Here is a 22662-nt window from a genome sequence, read left to right on the forward strand (position 1 = left end):
AGGCTTTAGACACTGGCCTCCCTTTCCTGGCATGACAGGTCAGAACAAAAAGGTGATCTGATACTAGAAACTCATTGGTGACATCGAGGTACCAGTGAAACACTCGCTTGATATCCAACAAATGTAATGCTTTATTTTTCTTTAGACTTAGTAGGGTGAAAAGTGGGCAAACAGACTTCCTGATTTAAGGTGGAAGGCTGAGACTAATTTTGGTAAGAAAGGTGTAATGAGTGCAAGTAGAGCCCTGCTTCCATAAACTTAAGGAACAGTTCCCAGCAGTACATACTTGTAACTTGGAAACTCGCCTCATCGATATAATCGTCTTGACTGTAAGATTCAGAAGGGAAGCCTTCTGTAAGAGCTCATGCGGAGCTATACTGAGACCTTGTGATATAGTGTTAAGATTTCAGGAAGGGAAAGGGAGATGCACTGGAGGGCACAATTGAAGAGCCCCTTTAATGAACTGGGTGACATCTGGATGAGAAGCCAGAGAGTCTCTTTCCCCTTGAGCTTAGAAACAGGAAAGGCCTGCTATCTGCACCTTCAGCAATCTGACTGACAAGAACTTCTGATGTCCATAAGAACATAAGAATAGCCTTACTGGGTCAGACCAATGGACAATCAAGCCCAGTAGCCCATTCTCACGGTGGCCAATCCAGGTCCTAGGTACCTGGCCAAAACCCAAGGAGTAGCAACATTCCATGTTATCAATCCCTCTCGCAAAGGTCCAGGACAACCGAAAATGGGGCTCGTAAGGGTTCTACATCATCCAAAGCACAACAGTGCTGAAAGGACTTCCAGGCCTTGGCACAGACTACTACCATCAACAGCTTTGCACTAAGCAGAGTGGAAACAACCATGTCTTAGTAACTTTTGCTTATCAGAGATGCCCTCTCAAGGGCCATGCTGTAAGCCCAAAGTGTTCTTGATTCTCTAGGGCCAAAGCTTCAAATTGCTGCTTGAGGACCACGTCCCACTTTACAGTCCTGAGTATCCTTTAACATCACACCTCTTTCACTAGCCAAGGACCTGCACCACTTATGGAAACTTTCATAAAATTGATACGATACGATATTTTAATGAGAATTTGTTGAAATAAATATAGAGTGGCATTTATGTTAGTAGCTATTAGTATCACATTAAAGAATTTCTTCAAGATATGACACATAAAGCGTTGTATGAACATCTTATTACCCCCTTCTTTTCTTTATAGGTCCTTCTGGGCTCTGCAATCACTGTGCGTTTGCGCTTAGCCAATACATCTTCAGAGGGCTCTGGAAAGGGTCTTATCCCTTGGGAACGTGCCTCCTGTGGATCCCCAGCTCTAGAAGACTCAGAGGCTGAGGCCAAGGCCCACCCCTCCCCCCATGTGCTCTGTCATACATGGGACATGGACGTTCCTTAATCAGCCATCCAGTATAAATCTGGCATGATATAGAGGTAGAAGGCCTTAGGGGTACAATTCCTGTCAACTTTAATTAAAATTCAGGGGTTTTGAAGCAGTGAATCCAACTTCAGCTGAAAAAACAGCTGCCGGAAACCCAGAGCCATCGGGAAAGCTTGACCACAGTCTTAACCACTCACAGGGATCCTTCTTGTGACTTCCAGTAGTCCATGACCAGCTGTGTGATGTCTGGATGTGAGGGAAAAATGCGGTTGGAGCAACTGAGCTGCTCATAATTGAGCACTACTACTACTTATTTCTATAGCGCTACCAGACGTACACAGTGCTGTATGGAGTGTGACTGGGCGTGGCCAAGCTGGCCTCACAAGAGGCCTATCTCAGTGTACACCAACCTGGGCTGAGCAGTTTGTGAGGTTGTTTAGATAGCTTGATACTGCCTTAAGAAAGAGTTCAAAACTTTGGGTGCAATTTTCTTGGGTACTGTTTATTGTTTCACCAGCATAAACAAGTGTCAAATAAATTCTCAGGTTTGTATCACCTTGTGCTTAAGTTCAGCATTCACAAACCAAACCAAACCAAACAATTGTAGTTTAAGCCAAAAATATGCTAAAACATTTTTCAACAAAATGGAAAGCTTTTCTTCTGCCAGGCAAAACTCCCTTGGGGTTAGGCTTAATGCCCCAAGGGTGGTATCCTCTCCAAATAATTTTCTCTCAATGGATTAGCTTGGAAAGATCCCCTCCCCAGATCCCAACAAAATGGCTGCCTGTGGCTTATGCTTTAAAGTTCAAACAAAACTTCACTTTTCCACAATAATCTTGTGCACCAGTTCCTTTCACACAACCCCCCTTTAACAGTGGCCTTCAGCTTATTTCCATGCCTTCTGGGCTAGGAATATCAGTTCCTTCTATTTCCATGTCATATGAACTTTCACTAGCAGTCATTTCAAAATCTGGCTCAAAAGCAGCATTAGTTTGCTGCCATGGTGAGGATTGTTGCTTTCTGGCTCTCATAGGCTGAAGTGGCTTTGGATAGCTGATGCTGGAATTGTTTCTGTGTGAAAGTTACTCCCTTTTCTTTCACTGCACTGGGCTGATTAGCCCTTACTGCAGGTGTGTTAAGAGTAGCCTGCCCTCTGAAGCCTTCTAATCTGGCTTGAACCAGTATCAGCCAGATTGGGTATGGCTTGTATTCCATCCCTGCTTCTCCCCTTCCCTGACCCTGTTGCTGCTGGGACATGTAGTCTTCCTGGCTGTTTCCTTATAGCTAGCTTGGGGAAAGCTAAACCAGTGCTGGATGCTTTAGGTATGGCTTGAGGAGGTTTAACTATGGGAAGGCTTTGCTTTTAAATATTCCTAGGGGCTGCTTTGGGAGTTAAATTAGCAGGTTTAGGAATACTTTTAATGTTTTTAACTTTACCGTCCTCTTTTGGCAAGGCTTCCTCAATAGGAATAGGGGTAACCCTGTGACAGGAGTCACAAAAGAAGTCAGTCCCTGCTTGAAAGAGCTTACAATCTAAACAGACAAGGCAAACAAACAGGATGTCATGGATAAAGTTAAGGGGACCAATTAGTCTGCTGGCTAGGTTGGTGGGCAGGAGAATAGGGTTATGTGATGAGGGGGCTGGAGGAATTCTCATAGCAAAATAGAAATGATGCCCAAGAGCGCAGAGGCTTTGAACAGCTGGCACACATGGGTCTTCCCCCCCTGGTCCAGGGCCACTATCATTTTTTGACCACTGCTCTCATGCAGAAAATCAGATTCTGCCAGAGAAACTGCATCCTGGGACAACATAGCATGAAATCAAACTTTCCCACTTCCCAGTATATATCAGACTGAACCTCTTGGTCCAGCTCTGTGTCCTCGTCTGGTCAGAGCGCATGGTGAGAGGAGATCCCCTATGCCACTGCCTCCAACACACTGAAAGACGCTGAGGACCCTTGGCAGATCAAATAGGCATTCCACATAAGGCTCACAAAGTCTGGGGTGAAGTCTTGTATTGGGGGTCTTGTGGATAAAGCATTTTTGTGTTAGATAGGAGGATTGTATCATAAATGATTACAACATCTCAATCCAGGGATATGGACCTGGAATGATATAAAGATCATAAGAGATCCTATGATCTGATCAACTAGTTCAGTATGATATGCTCACCTCGAATCCCAAGTGATTTATATTTAAAAAAAATTTTGAATGGAAACTCATAAAATTGATATGATACAATATTTTAATGAGAATTTGTTGAAATGAGTATAGAGTGGCATTTATGTTAGTAGCTATTAGTATCACATTAAAGAATTTCTTCAAGATATGACACATAAAGCGTTGGATGAACATCTTATTATCCCCTTCTTTTCTTTATAGGTCCTTCCGGGCTCTGCAGCCATTGTGCGTTTGCGCTTAGCCAATACATCTTCAGAGGGCTCTAGAAAGGGTCTTATCCCTTGGGAACGTGCCTCCTGTGGATCCCCAGCTCTAGAAGACTCAGAGACTGAGGCCAAGGCCCACCCCACCCCCATGTGCTCCGTCACACATGGGACATGAATGTTCCTTGATCAGCCATCCAGTGTAAATCTGGCATGATATAGCCTTAGGGGTACAATTCCTGTCAACTTTAATTAAAATTCAGGGGTTTTGAAGCAGATGGACACTTTAGACCTCCCCCCCCAATTTTCTCCATAGACTTGTTAAGGTTAGCCTTGCTCACTGTTCCATGTGCTTGCCTCCTTCAGCTTAGAAGTAGAGCAGGAATAAATGGAGAACTATCTCACAGGTTCGCAAGACAAACTTAGTCTTTAGGCTGCCAGTCAGACTAAGATAGGACTGAGCCTCAACTCCGGAAAAACCTTGCACCGCAAAGGTGAAGGGGACCATGCAGCCAACCCACTATTAGTCCCAGCCAAGCCAGGAAGGAGTCAAACAACCTGTGCTCAAATCACGGATGCGAGCAACTTCGCAGGGGATGGCCCCTGAGCTCAAAAAATAGAAAAGCCGGTTGGCTTGCTAGATGTTCCCAAGGGCTGATCCTGCTAGCAGACTTCTGCAGTGTGAGTCTGTGTCTTTTCCCAGGCAGAGGTCCAAATAAGTGGGAACCTCTAGGCACCAAGTCTCTAACTGAACAGTTAGAAAAAAAATACAAGAAAATAATAAAAACACAGAGCAGAAACACTTCTAAGCTTCTAACTTGCTTGCAGAAAAAAAACTGAGGAGGCAAGTAGGCGGAGTTCAAAAGATGATTGGCAGCATTCTGCAAGCAACTTGCATAACCTAGCATTCAGGACCACTAGGCACATTGCACTAGAATATAAACTACAACTACTACAACTTGAGGAACCTCCAACTAATAATTAAAAAAAAAAACAAAAACAAGCAAGCACCAGCTTACCAATATCAATATATTTTGAATCCAGTGGCGTGCCAATAGAATTGCAAAGCACCAGCACATACTGAAAAGAAACAAAACACAAAATTATTTTGTCTGCAAATACAAGAAACAGCATTCTTTCTATTCTGAAAATAAGAGGGCGTTTCATAAAGACCCAACCATAACCAATATCAACACAATCAACTATCCCATTCAAACTACCATAAAACTACTAGGAATGACTATAGACAGATGCTGCACCATGCAACCGCAAATAAATAAAATAATACAGAAATTCTTCGCAGTTATGAGAAACCTAAGACAAGTCAGGAAATTCTTCAAAAGAACACAATTCCAGCTTATAGTACAATCCCTAATCCTAGGTCTACTAAGTGATTACTGCAACATCCTCTACCTCCCCTGCCCTGCTACAATGACTAAACAACTACAAACAATCCAAAATACAGCTCTGAGACTCATCTACTCTTTGAGGAAACACGACCATATTACAGAAGCATACATCAACTCACACTGGCTACCAATCCAAGAAATAATACTATTTAAATTCTACTGTATGTTATTTAAAACCTTAAACGGAGACAGCCCAACCTATCTGAACCGCCGCCTCATCCAAACCACCTCAGTCAGACAGAAACACACTCCTCGATCAAAGAAGTAAAACGGAAAAAACTATAAGATGGCCTCCTAGCCACTCAAGCAGCTAAACTAGATAACCAGATCTCCAATCTTCTGATAACGACCCCAGACTACAAGATGTTCAGAAAAGAAATAAAAACTATACTCTTTAAGAAATTCCTGAAACAGTCCTAACATCAAACTTACCGTCCTACCTCCCTCCATCTTCCCGCCACACAGAAACTACATGACCTACTCTTTACCTCTCTAGAAATGACAAATGATCTTTCATTGTAACCCATCGTTTATAACTCTCTTGTAATCCGCCTTGAACTGCAAGGTAATGGTGGAATAGAAATCTCTAATGTAATGCAATGTAAAGTAACAGCAAATTGAATATTTTGAGATATACAGTATAATTCAATTAGAGATACAAATTATATGTCATTTTTCTACATAATCACCCTCCTTTTCAACACCCTCCTTCTCACACCATTGCATCAACTTCTTTATTTCATTGGAAAAAATGTTTTTTTTGTTGTGCCTTCAGCCAGGAATGCACTGCTTTTTTGACCTTGTCTTCTTTTCTAAATCTTCGTCCTCTCAAAGCGTCCTTCAAGGGTCCAAATACATGATAATCAGAGGAAGGATGATCAGGGCTGTATGGAGGATGCTGCTAGATCCGAAATCTCTATCTCTGAATGGTATCAAGAGTTGCAGTGTCCGTGTGAAGGCATGCATTATCATGTAGGAGAAGAACACCTTTAGACAAAAGTCTTCTGCTACGGTTCTGTATTCTTGACTTCAGCTCCTCCTCCAACATTGCACTGTTTCACCCCTATCCTTATAGTGCTCCAAAATTGGTTCATTCATATCCCAAAAGAGAGTAAACAGGACCTTTCCAGCGGATGATTGAGACTTGAACTTCTTCTTGACTGGAGATGATGTGTGACACCATTGTGAAGACTACTTCTTGCTTTCAGGCTCATACTGATGCGCCCAGGTTTTGTCCCCTGTAACGATACATGCCAGGAAGCTTTCTCTTTCATTGTTATACCGTGCCAAAAAGACTGTGGAAGTCTGCAAACAAATCATCTTGTGCTTATCAGTCAGTATCCTAGGTACCCAATGTGTGATACTTGAGAACCTCCACAACAATGATATGTGCAGTTCCAATACTGGCATCTGATTCCCTGGTCAGAACTCTAAAGTAATGTGCCTGTTTTCACGAATACTGTATTTTTCGCTCCATTAGCGATCTGACCATAGTATTCTTATCGGAATTGGAAGCCAGTGTGAGTTGAGATATGCCTCTGTGATGTGGTCATGTTTACTCAATGAATAGATAAGTCTCAGTGCTTGTGTTTTGGACTGTTTGCAGTTGTTTTATCATTGTTGCTGGGCAGGGGAGGTAGAGAATGTTGCAATAGTCTAAAAGACCTAGGACTAGGGATTGTACTAAGAGCTGGAATTGTGTTCTATCGAATAATTTTTGAACTTGTCTTAAGTTTCTCATAACTGCGAATGATTTCTGTATTGTTTAATAATAATAATAATAATAATAATTTTATTCTTATATACCGCCATACCCAGCGAGTTCTAGGCGGTTTACATTAAATTAGATTAGGATCCGCATAGACTTGTAGATTTACAACAAATTTATAGGATTTACAATAACTGTAGCCAAAACTTGGCAGATGAAAAGGGAAATTTACAACAAGTTTAGCCAACTTCAAAGATGAAGAGGGCAGAATTACAACAAAGTAATCGGATTTACAACAGATTTGGTCAGACTTGAAGGAAGTGGGAAGGAGAAGCAGGGGGAGATAGGAGCTATCGTGAAGGAGAAGAGTCGGGTAGGGGGCCTTGAGATTATCTGAAGGGTCAGTTAAGGGTTTTGTTTGCTGAAAAGGTGGGTTTTGAGTGATTTTCTGAAGTCGAGGTAGGTGGGGGCCTCGAGTATCATTTGGGCTAGCCATGGGTTCATCTTGGCTGCTTGGAAGGCGAGGGTTTTATCAAGGAATCTTTTGAGTTGACAAAGCTTTGGCGAAGGGTATGCGAACAGCTGAATTCTGCGGGATTTCTTGTTGGTGCAGTGAAGATTTAAGTGGGGAGTGATGTATCTTGGCGAAAGACCATTTATCGATTTGTAGCATATGCATGCGAATTTGAAAAGAACTCTGGATTCGAATTGCAGCCAGTGAAGTTGGTTGTAGTATGGGGATATGTGTTCCCATTTCTTCAGGCCATAGATGAGGCGAATGGCGGTGTTTTGGATCGTTTTTAGTCTCCTGGTGGTTTTCTTTGTGGCGCTCAGATAGATAATGTTGCAGTAGTCCAGAATGCTGAGAATGGAGGATTGTACTAGTAGGCGGAAGGAGGTGTCATTGAAGAATTTTTTTATGGTACGAAGTTTCCAAAGTACCATGAAACATTTCCTGACAATGAGGTCTGTGTTGTTTTCTAAGGATAGGTTTTTGTCTAGGATGACTCCCAGTATTTTTAAGGTGGGTTCTAGGGGGAAGGTCATTCCTTTCAGATGAATTGTGGTGTTTTTGATTTTTTCCTTGGGGGTGGCTAGAAAAAATTTTGTTTTGTCCGGGTTTAGTTTCAGCCTGAACGATAACATCCAACGTTCAATCTGGTTGAAAATGTTAGTAATGTAGTCAAGTAGTTCTGGTGTGAAATTGGTGAGGGGGATGGCTATTGTGATGTCGTCTGCATATATGAAATATTTGAGTTTGAGGGTGTGAAGGAGGTTGCCTAGGGAGGCCAGGTAGATGTTGAATAGAGTGGGGGAGAGGGGGGAGCCCTGCGGGACGCCACAGGTGTTGTCCCAGCTATGTGAGATATTGTTGTCCTTGAGTACCTTGTAGGATCTATTTTTTAGGAACCCCTGGAACCAGTTGAGGACCTGATCGGATATGCCAATGTGTGCTAGGCATTCGAGGAGTATGGTGTGGTCGACCAGGTCAAAGGCACTGCTTAGGTCTAGCTGTATGATCAAGGCACTTGATCCTAGACTGAAGAGCGTGTGAAGATAGTCGAGGAGGGAGGCAATTATGGTTTCGGTGCTGTGGTCCGTGCGAAAGCCTGATTGATTGTCGCTGAGGATGTTGAATTTTTCTAGGTAAGTGGAGAGTTCAGTCTTTACCACCCCTTCTACTATTTTGGTGAAAAGGGGGATGTTTGCGATCGGTCTGTAATTAGATGGGGAATTTGGGGATTCTTTTGCGTTTTTTATAATTGGGGTTATCAGAATATGTCCTTGCTCTGGTGGGAAGTTTCCTGTAGATAGTAGGTGGTTGACCCATGTCATCATGTTTGCTTTGAAGTGGCATGGGGCAGTTTTCATGATATATGGTGGGCATGTGTCCAATTTGCAGAAGGAGTGGGTGTATTTATTGTAGTAGGTGTTAAAGGTTTGCCAGTCTATTGTTGAGAATTGTTTCCAGCTAAGGTCTGTTATGGATCCTGGGTTTACATCAGGGCTGCCCAAGTCCAGTCCTTGAGATCTACTGGCAGGCCAGGTTTTCTGGATATCTGCAATGAACATGTATGAGATTTGCCTGCACTGCCTTCTAGGTATGCAAATCTCTCTCATGCATGTTCATTGTGGATATCCAGAAAACCTGGCCTGCCAGTAGATCTCGAAGGCCGGACTTGGGCAGCCCTGCTTTACGTCAAGGAACTGTTGTCTGGGTGAGAACGTCTGGAAGGAGTGGAAATGCGGTGGGCAAAACTGAAAGGAGCGATTGTAAGGGCGACAAACCTTTTTGTTAGGTAAGTAAGTAAAAGTAAGAGGAAGAGAATGCCGCTTTGGTTCTCAAAAGTAGTAACTGAGAAGATAAGGAAAAGATCGCAGAAAGAGGAAGACAGGTAAAAATATCTGGAAAAGTTAAAGAGAGGCTGATCGTGTAGTCAGGAAAGCAAAGATGCAAATGGAAGAAAAAATAGCTGACACGGTAAAATGGGGAGACAAGACAATTTTTAGATATATTAGTGACAGGAAGAAGTGCAAAAGTGGCATTATGAGACTCAAAGGTGAAGGGGAGGAATATGTAGAAGCTGATAAAGGCCGAATTGCTTAACAAATATTTCTGTTCTGTGTTCACGGCTGAAGCGCCCGGAGCGGGACCGCAGAAGACAAACATGAATAGGGATGGAGGAGTAATAGACCTGGATCAATTTTCAGAAGGTTGTGTTCGTGAGAAACTAGCTAAAATAAAGGTAGACAAACGATGGGTCCGGATGGTGTACATCCAAGGGCACTGAAGGAACTTAGGGAAGTTCTGGCAGTTCCGCTGACTGACCTTTTCAATGAGTCTCTAGAGTCAGGAGTGGTACCAGAGGACTGGAGAAGGGCAGATGTGGTCCCTCTCCACAAAAGTAGAAGTAAGGAAGAAGTAGGGCATTACAGGCCGGTAAGTTTGACTTCTGTGGTAAGCAAATTAATGGAAACGCTTTTAAAACAGAGAATAGTGAAGTTTCTGGAATCCTGTGGATTACAGGACCGGAGGCAACATGGATTCACTAGAGATAGGTATTGTCAGACAAACCTGATCAATTTCTTTGACTGGGTGACCAGAGAATTGGATAGAGGATGTGCGCTAGATGTGGTGCATTTAGATTTTAGCAAAGCCTTTGACAGTGTTCCACACCAACGTCTAATCCACATGAATCCACCATTGGCGGGACCAGGCACTAGGTGAAGTTAGATGCCATTGTGACCAACCCCGAGCTTACTAAAAAATGGCTAGTGTTGATAAATATTCTGTTCAGGCTGCTGCAATCCTGATTAGTAAATGTGCTAGTCTGAACGCATATAAAGATTGTGTCTCTTTTACTATGTTCCAAAAAGACGCCTCAGCCCCACCACTCCACCGCTGTGCTAGTTTATACTGCGGGAAGTCTGTTGTGGTGCCTCATCATTGGCTGTCAATTTGTAAATGTTATTAGTCTTATTTCCTTTTTCTTTTGTTTTTCTGTATTTTATAGAATAAATACTTTAAATAACTTCATCACTTCAATGCTGTGCTGAATATTTCAAAAGCAATAAATACTTATCTCAGCCAAACACCTGGGAGTCAGACCCGACATGTTTCACACTAACAAGTATTTTATCAAGGGTCTCCCTGCAAAATATAGAACAGAAGCTGTCACATTCGATTGTGCCCTGCCCCTCTCCTAACAAAGAACTTAGTAAATTAATACAGTGTCTATATGTTGCACTCACCAAGGCTGCCGCTGTCATCCGACTCCTGTGAGAAAAGATGGCGGCGGCGTCCTTGGCTCCAGATTTAAATCCTCCCTCTCAAACTAACAATGTACCCGCCCCCTGCAGCTCATTGGCCCAACCGAAATTACATCACCGATCCCCACTCGATTTCACTGTTTAACCCGCGGGGTTCAATGGTGTCCAACATGAAAATAAATCTTTGTTCACTCTCATTGAGCTTAACCTGATCGCCCCTTCCATCCCACCCAACCACTTTATTAATGACACGCCATCTTAAATCGCTTGTGGTATGTTTTGCTCTCAACCAGTGTTCTACCAGGGGTGCTTGTGCTACCTTGTTGAAAATGCGGGATTTATGTTCTGTCAGCCGTGTTTTTATCTTTCTATTAGTTCGACCCACATATACGAGGTCGCAAGGACAGATGATGGCATATACTACACCCTGGGTGTTACAATCGGTGTTATGTCTAGACCTTAAGGATAAAGTCCTCCCTGGAACCTTCCAAATGTCACCCTGGATGGTGGAGGGGCACCACTGGCATTTCCCACATGCCCCATGGTGCCCCCCCTCCCGCTCAGGTCGGCTCCCATATTTTTGAAAGTTGCAACGTTGGCCCAGTGTAATCCCCCGGGAGTACGCTATCCTGGGGAAAGCCTCTAAAGGTTTGTGGGGTTGTACTATAAACCAATACTTTCTAAACATGTCCACCACCATTTTGGCAGCTCTCGAAAAAGGGAGAACACATGTGAGCTGATCACTGTCACTTTTAAGAGCATTCAGGGGTTCCTGCAGGAGTAACTCCCTCTGTGCATATCTACCTCTGTTGAAAGCCTGTTTAATAGATCTTTCTGGGTAACCTCTAACCCTGAGTCTGTCTGTCAATTTTTTGGCCTGTGTTCTGTACTCTCCCATAGAAGAGCAGACCCTACGAATGCGTAAAAATTGCCCTACAGGTAGGTTAAATCGCAGTTTAAACGGATGAAAACTGTCAAAGTGTAGCGTGGTGTTACGAGTGACAGGCTTTCTGTAGAGGGATGTGGTAATAATACCCCCTTGCACTTAGACAGTGATATCCAAGAAATCTATTTTTGTTTGATGGCATGACATGGTGAACTTTATGTTCGGATCCACTGAATTCAAAAATTCTACAAAATAGTCAAGTTCTTGCCTAGTATTATGCCAGATGAAGAAAATGTCATCCAAAAATCTGCCCTAAAAACAAATCTGAGAATTCCATGTAGATGTATATACCCAAGTTTCTTCAAATCTTGCCATATAAAGGGCGACAGCCTCCCGACAGTAATAAACTTGTCATCTCTTTGCCTCACCACCCCGCAGATGGAAATTTTGGAGAAAAGTTTGGGATTTGTGATGTCCCACCCCCCTGATTTCTTCAAACTTCATGTGGCACTACATACCTTCATCAGATACATAGTAGATGACGGCAGATAAAGACCCGAATGGTCCATCCAGTCTGCCCAATCTGATTCAATTTAAATTATTATTTTTATTTTTTTTTTTTCTTCTTAGCTATTTCTGGGCGAGAATCCAAAGCTTTACCCGGTACTGTGCTTGGGTTCCAACTGCCGAAATCTCTGTTAAGACTTACTCCAGCCCATCTACACCCTCCCAGCCATTGAAGCCCTCCCCTGCCCATCCTCCTCCAAACGGCCATGCACAGACACAGACCGTACAAGTCTGCCCAGTAACTGGCCTAGTTCAATCTTTAATATTATTTTCTGATTCTAAATCTTCTGTGTTCATCCCACGCTTCTTTGAACTCAGTCACAGTTTTACTCTCCACCACCTCTCTCGGGAGCGCATTCCAGGCATCCACCACCCTCTCCGTAAAGTAGAATTTCCTAACATTGCCCCTGAATCTACCACCCCTCAACCTCAAATTATGTCCTCTGGTTTTACCATTTTCCTTTCTCTGGAAAAGATTTTGTTCTACGTTAATACCCTTTAAGTATTTGAACGTCTGAATCATATCTCCCCTGTCTCTCCTTTCCTCTAGGGTATACATATTCAGGGCTTCCAGTCTCTCCTCATACGTCTTCTGGTGCAAGCCTCCTATCATTTTCGTCGCCCTCCTCTGGACCGCCTCAAGTCTTCTTACGTCTTTCGCCAGATACGGTCTCCAAAACTGAACACAATACTCCAAGTGGGGCCTCACCAATGACCTGTACAGGGGCATCAACACCTTCTTCCTTCTACTGACTACGCCTCTCTTTATACAGCCCAGAATCCTTCTGGCAGCAGCCACTGCCTTGTCACACTGTTTTTTCGCCTTTAGATCTTCGGACACTATCACCCCAAGGTCCCTCTCCCTGTCCGTGCATATCAGCTTCTCTCCTCCCAGCAGATAGATGCAATTGAGAGTCTTTTTTGATGAAAACAATAAAGATGGGATACAACTAATGGAAGAGGAACAAGCAGAGATCCAATTAATGGACGAGGAACAGGCAGAAATCCAATTGCCAACGGATAGGGGATCTATTGCAGTTTGTAAGGTGAAATCTCATTGGATCCCCCCGGGCCCCATGGACCCCCTTATCTTTACTTTTCGTGAATTGATCACCGCGGAACTTAGGGACCTCCAGAGAAGCTGGCAGAATAGAGGTCCTTATAACACCACTAAGGCCCACCAAAGTGGTTTTCAGGAGCTTTTGGACAATAAAGACATCATTATAACCAAAGCGGATAAAGGGGTGCCACAGTTATTCTGGATAGGGGAGATTATAACAATGAAGCAGCACGTCAGTTAGCGGATGCACAGGCGTATACCCTTTTAGAGGGGGACCCTACTACATCTTTGGGGGAGGAGATCCTGCAATTTTTGAACCTATACCGAGAACAGGGCAAGATTACATTGAAAGAATATAACTTCATGTTTGAAAAAAATCCGAGAGTTCCGAAGATTTTGTTTGTCCCAAAAATACATAAGACTCTAACGAACCCTCCGGGCCGTCCCATTGTTAATACCCGTTCCTCTATTTTGGAACCCCTGTCAAAGGTGGTGGATTTCTTCCTCAGGGAAGAAGTCCCAAAAATTAATTCATATATTAGGGACTCTTCTCATTTTTTAAGGAATTTGGACAGGCTCCAGCCTGACATGACGGATAAGTGGCTGGTGACTCTTGACGTTGTCTCTCTATACACCCAGATTCCCCAGGATGAAGCACTTCAGGTTATAAGTGAGTCGCTCCAGAAAAGAGACATCCACCGCATATCCACTGAATTCCTTATGCAGTTAGCCTCTTGGGTCATCAAAAGGAATTATTTTCAGTATCAACATCAATTTTTCCAGCAAACGCAGGGGGTGGCCATGGGTGCCACCCTGGCCCCCTCTGTAGCTGCCCTTTATATGGCAAGATTTGAAGAAACTTGGGTATATACATCTACATGGAATTCTCAGATTTGTTTTTAGGGCAGATTTTTGGATGACATTTTCTTCATCTGGCATAATACTAGGCAAGAACTTGACTATTTTGTAGAATTTTTGAATTCAGTGGATCCGAACATAAAGTTCACCATGTCATGCCATCAAACAAAAATAGATTTCTTGGATATCACTGTCCAACTGCAAGGGGGTATTATCACCACATCCCTCTACAGAAAGCCTGTCACTCGTAACACCACGCTACACTTTGACAGTTTTCATCCGTTTAAACTGCGATTTAACCTACCTGTAGGGCAATTTTTACGCATTCGTAGGGTCTGCTCTTCTATGGGAGAGTACAGAACACAGGCCAAAAAATTGACAGACAGACTCAGGGTTAGAGGTTACCCAGAAAGATCTATTAAACAGGCTTTCAACAGAGGTAGATATGCACAGAGGGAGTTACTCCTGCAGGAACCCCTGAATGCTCTTAAAAGTGACAGTGATCAGCTCACATGTGTTCTCCCTTTTTCGAGAGCTGCCAAAATGGTGGTGGACATGTTTAGAAAGTATTGGTTTATAGTACAACCCCACAAACCTTTAGAGGCTTTCCCCAGGATAGCATACTCCCGGGGGATTACACTGGGCCAACGTTGCAACTTTCAAAAATATGGGAGCCAACCTGAGCGGGAGGGGGAGCACCACGGGCATGTGGGAAATGCCAGTGGTGCCCCTCCGCCATCCAGGGTGACATTTGGAAGGTTCCAGGGAGGACTTTATCCTTAAGGTCTAGACATAACACCGATTGTAACACCCAGGGTGTAGTATATGTCATCATCTGTCCTTGCGACCTCGTATATGTGGGTCGCACTAATAGAAAGATAAAAACACGGCTGACAGAACATAAATCCCGCATTTTCAACAAGGTAGCACAAGTACCCCTGGTAGAACACTGGTTAAGAGCAAAACATACCACAAGCGATTTAAGATGGCGTGTCATTAATAAAGTGGTTGGGTGGGATGGAGGGGGCAATCAGGTTAAGCTCAATGAGAGTGAACAAAGATTTATTTTCATGTTGGACACCATTGAACCCCACGGGTTAAACAGTGAAATCGAGTGGGGATCGGTGATGTAATTTCGGTTGGGCCAATGAGCTGCAGGGGGCGGGTACATTGTTAGTTTGAGAGGGAGGATTTAAATCTGGAGCCAAGGACGCCGCCGCCATCTTTTCTCACAGGAAGACTGGAGTCGGATGACAGCGGCAGCCTTGGTGAGTGCAACATATAGACACTGTATTAATTTACTAAGTTCTTTGTTAGGAGAGGGGCAGGGCACAATCGAATGTGACAGCTTCTGCTCTATATTTTGCAGGGAAACCCTTGATAAAACACTTGTTAGTGTGAAACATGTCAGGTCTGACTCCCAGGTTTTTGGCTGAGATAAGTATTTATTGCTTTTGAAATATTCAGCACAGCATTGAAGTGATGAAGTTATTTAAAGTATTTATTCTATAAAATACAGAAAAACAAAAGAAAAAGGAAATAAGACTAATAACATTTACAAATTGACAGCCAATGATGAGGCACCACAACAGACTTCCCGCAGTATAAACTAGCACAGCGGTGGAGTGGTGGGGCTGAGGCGTCTTTTTGGAACATAGTAAGAGACACACAATCTTTATATGCGTTCAGACTAGCACATTTACTAATTGTGACCAACCCAGCACCAGTGCTGGCTTACTCCCAAGAAAAGGCAGCATTAGGAACTTATAGTCCGTTACCAAAAGAACTGACCACGTCAGTAGCCATAGTCAGGAGGTAGCTGGCTACTCCCCAGGCAGTGACGCTGAGCAAGTCAGGTGGTTACCTAGCCACACACAAAGGACACCTCAGGAAAGGTTTATTTCTGAGCCAAGAAAGTTTACTGTTTTTAAAGAGAAGCCTGTTATTTTGAGACAGTCCCTTAAAAAGCTGTATGGAGGAAGCTAGGCTTCTCAGCTTAGAGAATAAATTCCCCTCCTCTGCTCCAGGTGCAGCGGGCGTGGCTCTTCCTAGTATAAAATGCAGGGCTTGGAACAGCTAGAGGAGGATCCAGGAGAGGAGCAAGAGAAGCAGATGAAACAGCCTCAGGAGCAGTGCTGGAGGCAGCAGAAGGAGCTGGTGGAAAGGACCAAGGGAGCAAAGCAGTGCCTTGCTGAGCCATGGTTGGGCCAAGAGCTGGACATGCTTGAGGAGGGATTGGCTTCACCCCAAACCTCCAGGGAACCACCAGATTGGGAAGCTTTGGATACCACCTGTGGGCCAGAGGAGGTCAGTTACCTTCCTGAAGTTATAGAGGTGGGTCCCTGAAAGGTTAAACCTTTGAACTGTTTTGGATTTTTTTTTTTTCTTCTTTGCCTGTTTTGTTTAAACTGGGGCTGGGAAGCCGAAGCTTCTACAGGAGGAAGCAAGAAGCTAGTTTTTGGGGAGTTTTGGTTTTTTGTTTTTCCCCTATCAGTGTTGGAAGTTTTCTTTCACTGCATTTTTTTTGTATGTGAGGTTTTTGGGTTTTTTTTTCCTTACTGCTTAGTTTGGCAATAAGTGCAGCCAGGTGTAGGCTATTAGGGAATGTATGTCGGGGGAAGAGGTTTCCAGAGCCAAGCAAGTCAGACCCAAAGGATTTAAGGTTTTTTTTTAATGCTAATGTGTAAACTTTCTCTCATTTGTGCAAGCCAGACCACACTTACCACTCCAACCAGGAGGAAAAGGAACAATCTTACTTTCTTGGAAGTACTTACCAGCATAAAGCCATTTCAGGACCTGATTAAACCTATGAGACCACCTGCAGCACAAGCCATTGAAATAGCTACAACTCAGTGGCACAGTTTATGATGTATCTTCTTTCTGTTTGGCATTGCATGTTTCTCTGTAAAGTTTTCTTTTTTTGATTTTCATGAAAACTGTGGTGTGGTTTGCCTTTGTGATTTACAATTGCCAGCCTGACTATTTTGCTTTAAGCCCAGAGAAAGGGCTAAATAAAGACTACTTTTTCTTTTCACTACTTGTTTTGTATGATGGTGTTTTTGGCTACTACAGCCAGCATATCGGCTGGTCCTGGGCATGGTCCCAAGCCAGTGCTCACTCCTAAAGGTTACCCTAGTTCCAGGGGAACACGCCGGAATCCAAATCTAGTCCCCACCAGCGCCCTCTGCTGTCCTGACTAGAGGCCTGGGGGACGACACCATGGGATACAACTTTGCCATGGTCCAAGGATAAGGGAAGCCTCCGGGGACTTCCAGACCTCTAACACTCCCGCCAAAATCACAATGTCCAGCAAGGAGGCGGACAGCGGAGGCTCAGAACTGTACATTCTGCCTGAACCGCGTGTTCTGAAACCAGGTTCCGTGTTCACATTGACCCAGAAATAAGGTCGGGCAGGTGATCCGCAAGGTCTCGGAATCCATTGTTCTGGGTATCACCCAGATCCGCTAAGTTAGCCACATCTACTGATTCCACCGAAGGAAACAGGTGACAGCAGAGACACCGAAGCAGAAGCAAGGGTGGGGACGAACAGCCTGCTTTCTGGTACCCCAGCAAAGGAACAAATCGAAATGGCATCCAAAGGTGGAACAGTTATACTGGAGTCTGAGTGGGAAAAACAGGCATATCTCCTTTTTTTTTATTTTTAATATAGCTAGATATCTCAGATCCACAAAATCTGGGGAAAAACAGTCACCGGCGGCCGGAGCCGCTCTGTGCATCTCAGATACCACAGGATGAGCAGAGTGATGACACTTTTCCCCGGAACTGCGCTTGCATTTCGCAGAAGCGCCATCCGCGCCCAGTTTAGGCACCCTGGACACAGCAATCACGACTCCAGTGGAATTATAGGGAGTTAGGGCCTCTCAGGAGGAGGGGAGCGTGGGATCCACACACATCTCCCTCCCTCGCGACCCATGGCACACGTGAATCCGGCCGCCAACCGCTGCATCTAAGGCATGAATCCATGTCATCCTATGTTGAGGAGGCCATCTGAAATTTGGAGCAAAAACAAAGCTTCTAAGTCCAAAAAATATACTTTTAAAAACTAAAGAAAATCCAAGATGGCTTCAGCGGGTGCCTATTTTGCATTACAAGCACCGGGGAAAAAATGCAGTGAATCACAAAAAATGGCGATTTTACAGGTGGGGGACCAGGGCATACAGGGAAACCAGCCAAAACCCCGATTTCAGCACTCTCCAAAATCGGCAAACTTTGTGACTCACAAACACCACAGAGACCTGTGCTGCAATGAAAGTCTATGGCAGCCTGCAATACATAGTACAAGCAAGGAGATCAGTACCTCAGGAGCTGAATAAACTGGATTTTTCTGGTCTTCTGACCATCTCACCTTCCCTGTCACCACAGATCCTGACCACCAGGACCCGTCGAGAAAATTAGGAGAGACACGTAGTCCAGTTCCGATCCCGACACACCTCCACGGAACCTTAGCAGTCTGCACTCTACCCCTTTGCGGACGAACCAGGGGAGAGATGGCTCCTAATGCCGGAGACCCGATCCAATCTGCAGGCCATCTAGAGGGCTTACTGTAGTTTAAGCACCCTCCAGAAGCAGACAATCTTTAAGGAAAAGTCTGCGATCTCCCGCCAAAGGAATACTCTGAGTGAATCCGCAGCACTTGGGCAATACCCGTGGCACCGAAAATATAAGACTAGGAATTGAAAAATAAAATCACGAGGAGAAGAAACTAGAAGTTCTCAGCAAGGCTGCAGAAACAAAACTGAGCTTCAAGGGCAGTGTCTGCAGAGGTGACCTCGTAGAGGGGGTTGGTTTTATTTCTAAGTTCTGCAGCCAAGGCTGGAATAGATGCACAACCCACAGGTTAAGCTTTCAATGTACAAGAAGGCAAAAATTCAAAAGTTTGACACACTTTGAGAGACTCCAAGAAACACAACTTCTTAGCTCCGTGGAAAACTAAGAACTGATGGTCCCCGTGAGCCAATGTCAGGCAGGAAGACACCGATGCATGCGCTGTATGGGCGATCTTGAGACTTTGAAAGTTTTTTAAAGTGACAGTACACTTTAATACTGTCTGTACCGGGCTCCATGGATGATGTCAACCACATGTGAGAACATGTTGCATGATTGTCCTGGAATAATCACCAGTTTCCAGCTGCATCTTACTGCATTCAAATCACCCACCTTCTCCATTCCTAGCTTGTATGTTGCAGTAGAATTTTTGGGCGTATGAAAAAACAACCAGGAATTTCTCTGGAATAAAGCAGCACTTGTCTCTGTACATCTACACGACAGGAGCTATTAATCCCAACACCACATTGCTTCAAATCAAGGATTGCCAAAGGACGGTAGCATGAAATGTTGCTACTATTTGAGTTTTTGCCAGGTACAGTAACTTGTGATCTGGATTGGTCACTATGAAGACAAGATACTGGGCTAGATGGACCATTGCTCTGACCCAGTAAGGCTATTCTTATGAATGGAAATTTAAAAGAATCTAAATTAGTTTTCCTGCAGAGTAGCACATACTGTTAACACTAGCTAGACCTATGTAGTAATAATAAAGTATATGGCACTCTTCAAACATACAGTATCCAATCTTTCCAGCTAGATATATCAGAAAAGTGAATGTAGCCACATCTGCAGTAGGTGACTTGGAGCATATTATTAGCCTTTATATCATACAAATACTTATGAAAGGTTAAGGAAAAAGAAATGTTAATATTAAATCACCCCAATAACAGCTGAGAAATTTATGAAAAAGCATGAGGGGCACAAAGGAACTGCACAGCAGACTAGGACTTAAATTCTTATCCCAAGAACTCCTCTGGCTTCACATTTCAATGGTTCAATTCCTTAAGCCATCACATTCATCTCACTGGTTGTTGCTTGCAGATAGTGCCACAAAACCACACATCAGAACACATAACAGCACAATCATTTATGCAAAGCTATTGGAGTGACAATAAAAGAATTATTTTACCGTTGCACCATTTGGATCCGTCTCATTCTCCTCCTTTGAAACCAATAATATAGAGAATAATTCAATTAATGTGGACATGAATGAAGTAAGTTTTGAATTAACTTGTTTGACTCAGGTAATAAATAGAAAAAACTAAGAAACTCTGAACATCTGGGCATTAACTAACACACCTAATAAATTTAGCATTAGTAATCTTCTAAATTATAATAAGACTGCATTGGGAAATAACAGGACAAGCTGTAAGGTTATGACAAGTACAGAGAATATGATTACATGATAATAGTATATTCATTTACTCAATAAATGCATTTTTTAATTTCAGTAAAATGAAGTTATTCACCTGTAGCAGGTGTTCACCGAGAACAGCAAGATGAGGAAAGGGAAAGGGGATGGGATTTGATATACTGCCTTTCTGTGATTACAATCAAAGTGTCTTACATATTATATACAGGTACTTTTTTATATTAGTATTCTTCCTGGATGACATCATCAGATGGAGCCCAGTGCGGCATGTGCTCCCAATGTTCTTCCTGAAGTGGTTTACTGCACATGTACGCATCTTCCTGCATACCTTCATCATGCAGGACCAACTCAATCTAGTAAAACTGTTGATAGAATTCAACTCCTTAGGTAAGGCAGTAAGAATATTCATCCTGCTATCTTCGGAGAACACCTGCTACAGGTGAGTAACTTCATTAACTTTCTCAGAGGACAAGCAGGACTGTAATATTCTTACTGATGGGAATCTGTTAAAAAAAAAAAAAAAAGAAGGGAATAAAAATTGGGTCTACAGCTTGAATACCTGAATGTAAACCATTTAAGCTATAAGTGGTATATAAATTCTAAAAATAAATAAAAATAAATATCAAGGTCCAATATGGAAGCAATTAACAGAAATAAATTGATATGTGCAGATGTTATATATAAGCAGGTGGTCATAATATTGTGACTTGACTGAATACATACATACATACACACAGAGAAATATAAATAGATAGTTCTTTTCTTCTTCATTTTTTAAGACAACCTGGAACAGCAACAAATGGGTCTGGGTGGGGTGGGGTAGAGTAGGATATTGGGGTAGAGCCCAAATAAATTTTGAAGGACTATCTGACCAAACTTGCTGTTGCATCTTGGAGTCCTGTTCTAGGCAATAGTGAGATGTGTGAATGGGTGCACTGATTTCCATGTTGCAGCTCTGCAGATCTCCTCTATGGTGTATTTTTGCAGATGGAATGACGTAGGAAGCATTTTATTTGAGAGGGTTTTTTTTTTTTCCCCTCTCTCTTCTTTGCTTTTCTCTTTGTTTTATTTTGATTCTGATATAAGTTATTTTGTAGGGATTTTTATCTTTGGGGGTTACAGTTTGAATTTGAACTGATTGGAAATTCTGATGGAACTGATTGGAAGGATGTGGATGCAAAAATTCTATGATTACATCATTTCACATGCTATGATTCTCAGAGGTTATTGATGTGAATAAACATTCTGAGGTCTCTGCTTGATGTGATTATAATAGTTAAAACATAATCAAACACCAATTGGATAAGATCCTGGATGAGGAGAATCTACGGGATCCCCGACAACATGGATTTACTAAGGGGAGATCATGCCAATCCACTTCTTTGACTGGGTGACGGGGAAGCTGGATATTGGGGAGTCCCTGGACATCGTGTACCTGGACTTTAGCAAAGTATTCGATAGTGTACCACACCGCAGGTTGCTGAGCAAGATGAGTTCTATAGGATTAGGTGACACATTGACGAAATGGGTTGGGAGCTGGCTTGGAGGTAGGCTCCAAAGGGTGGTGGTGAACGGCACCCCCTCCGAAATGACGGAGGTGATTAGTGGAGTACCACAGGGCTCAGTCTTGGGCCCAATCCTATTCAACATCTTTATAAGAGACTTGGCAGAAGGGCTTCGAGGTAAAATAACATTATTCGCCGATGACGCCAAACTGAGTAATGTAGTGGGCAAATGCACAACAGACGAAGATTCAATGCCCGACAACATGATGCACGACCTATTCCTACTGGAGCGATGGTCTAGGACATGGCAACTCAACTTCAATGCCAAAAAATGCAAAGTTATGCACCTGGGCAGCCAAAATCCATGCAAGTCTTATACCCTTAATGGCGAGATCCTAGCAAAAATGGTAGCAGAATGAGACTTGGGGGTAATCGTCAGTGAGGACATGAAGTCTGCCAATCAAGTGGAGCAGGCTTCGTCCAAGGCAAGACAAATCATGGGCTGCATACGAAGGGGTTTCGTCAGTCATAAGGCGGAAGTCATTATGCCATTGTATAGATCCATGGTGAGGCCCCACCTAAAATACTGTGTGCAATTCTGGAGGCCGCATTATCGCAAGGATGTGCTGAGACTGGAGTCGGTGCAGAGAATGGCCACCCAGATGGTCTCTGGACTCAAGGATCTTCCATACGAAGAACGGCTTGACAAATTACAGCTATACTCGCTCGAGGAGCACAGAGAGAGGGGAGACATGATCGAGACGTTCAAGTATCTTACGGGCCGCATCGAGGTGGAGGAAGATATCTTCTTTTTCAAGGGTCCCACGACAACAAGAGGGCATCCAAGAGGGCATCCGTCGACAATCAGGGGCGGGAAACTACGAGGTGACACCAGGAAATTCTTTTT

General features: G+C 43.4%; 1 protein-coding gene across 3 annotated transcripts in view; it reads right to left on the minus strand.

Annotated features, from left to right (window-relative positions):
• WDR35 (WD repeat domain 35) overlaps positions 1 to 22662 on the minus strand; it is a 315141-nt gene that overhangs the window by 166201 nt on the left and 126278 nt on the right. For 2 of the 3 annotated variants that reach the window (XM_033936987.1, XM_033936985.1), the window contains exons 11-12: positions 20008 to 20040; positions 4791 to 4851 (exon numbers count right to left, since the gene is read on the minus strand). In XM_033936987.1, coding sequence (XP_033792878.1) covers positions 4791 to 4851; positions 20008 to 20040 — 94 coding nt within the window. The remainder of the gene's footprint in view (positions 1 to 4790; positions 4852 to 20007; positions 20041 to 22662) is intronic. The other variant, XM_033936986.1, reaches the window with a different exon arrangement.

This window comes from Geotrypetes seraphini, chromosome 3, assembly GCF_902459505.1.
Source record: "Geotrypetes seraphini chromosome 3, aGeoSer1.1, whole genome shotgun sequence".
NCBI classification, from domain to species: domain Eukaryota; kingdom Metazoa; phylum Chordata; class Amphibia; order Gymnophiona; family Dermophiidae; genus Geotrypetes; species Geotrypetes seraphini.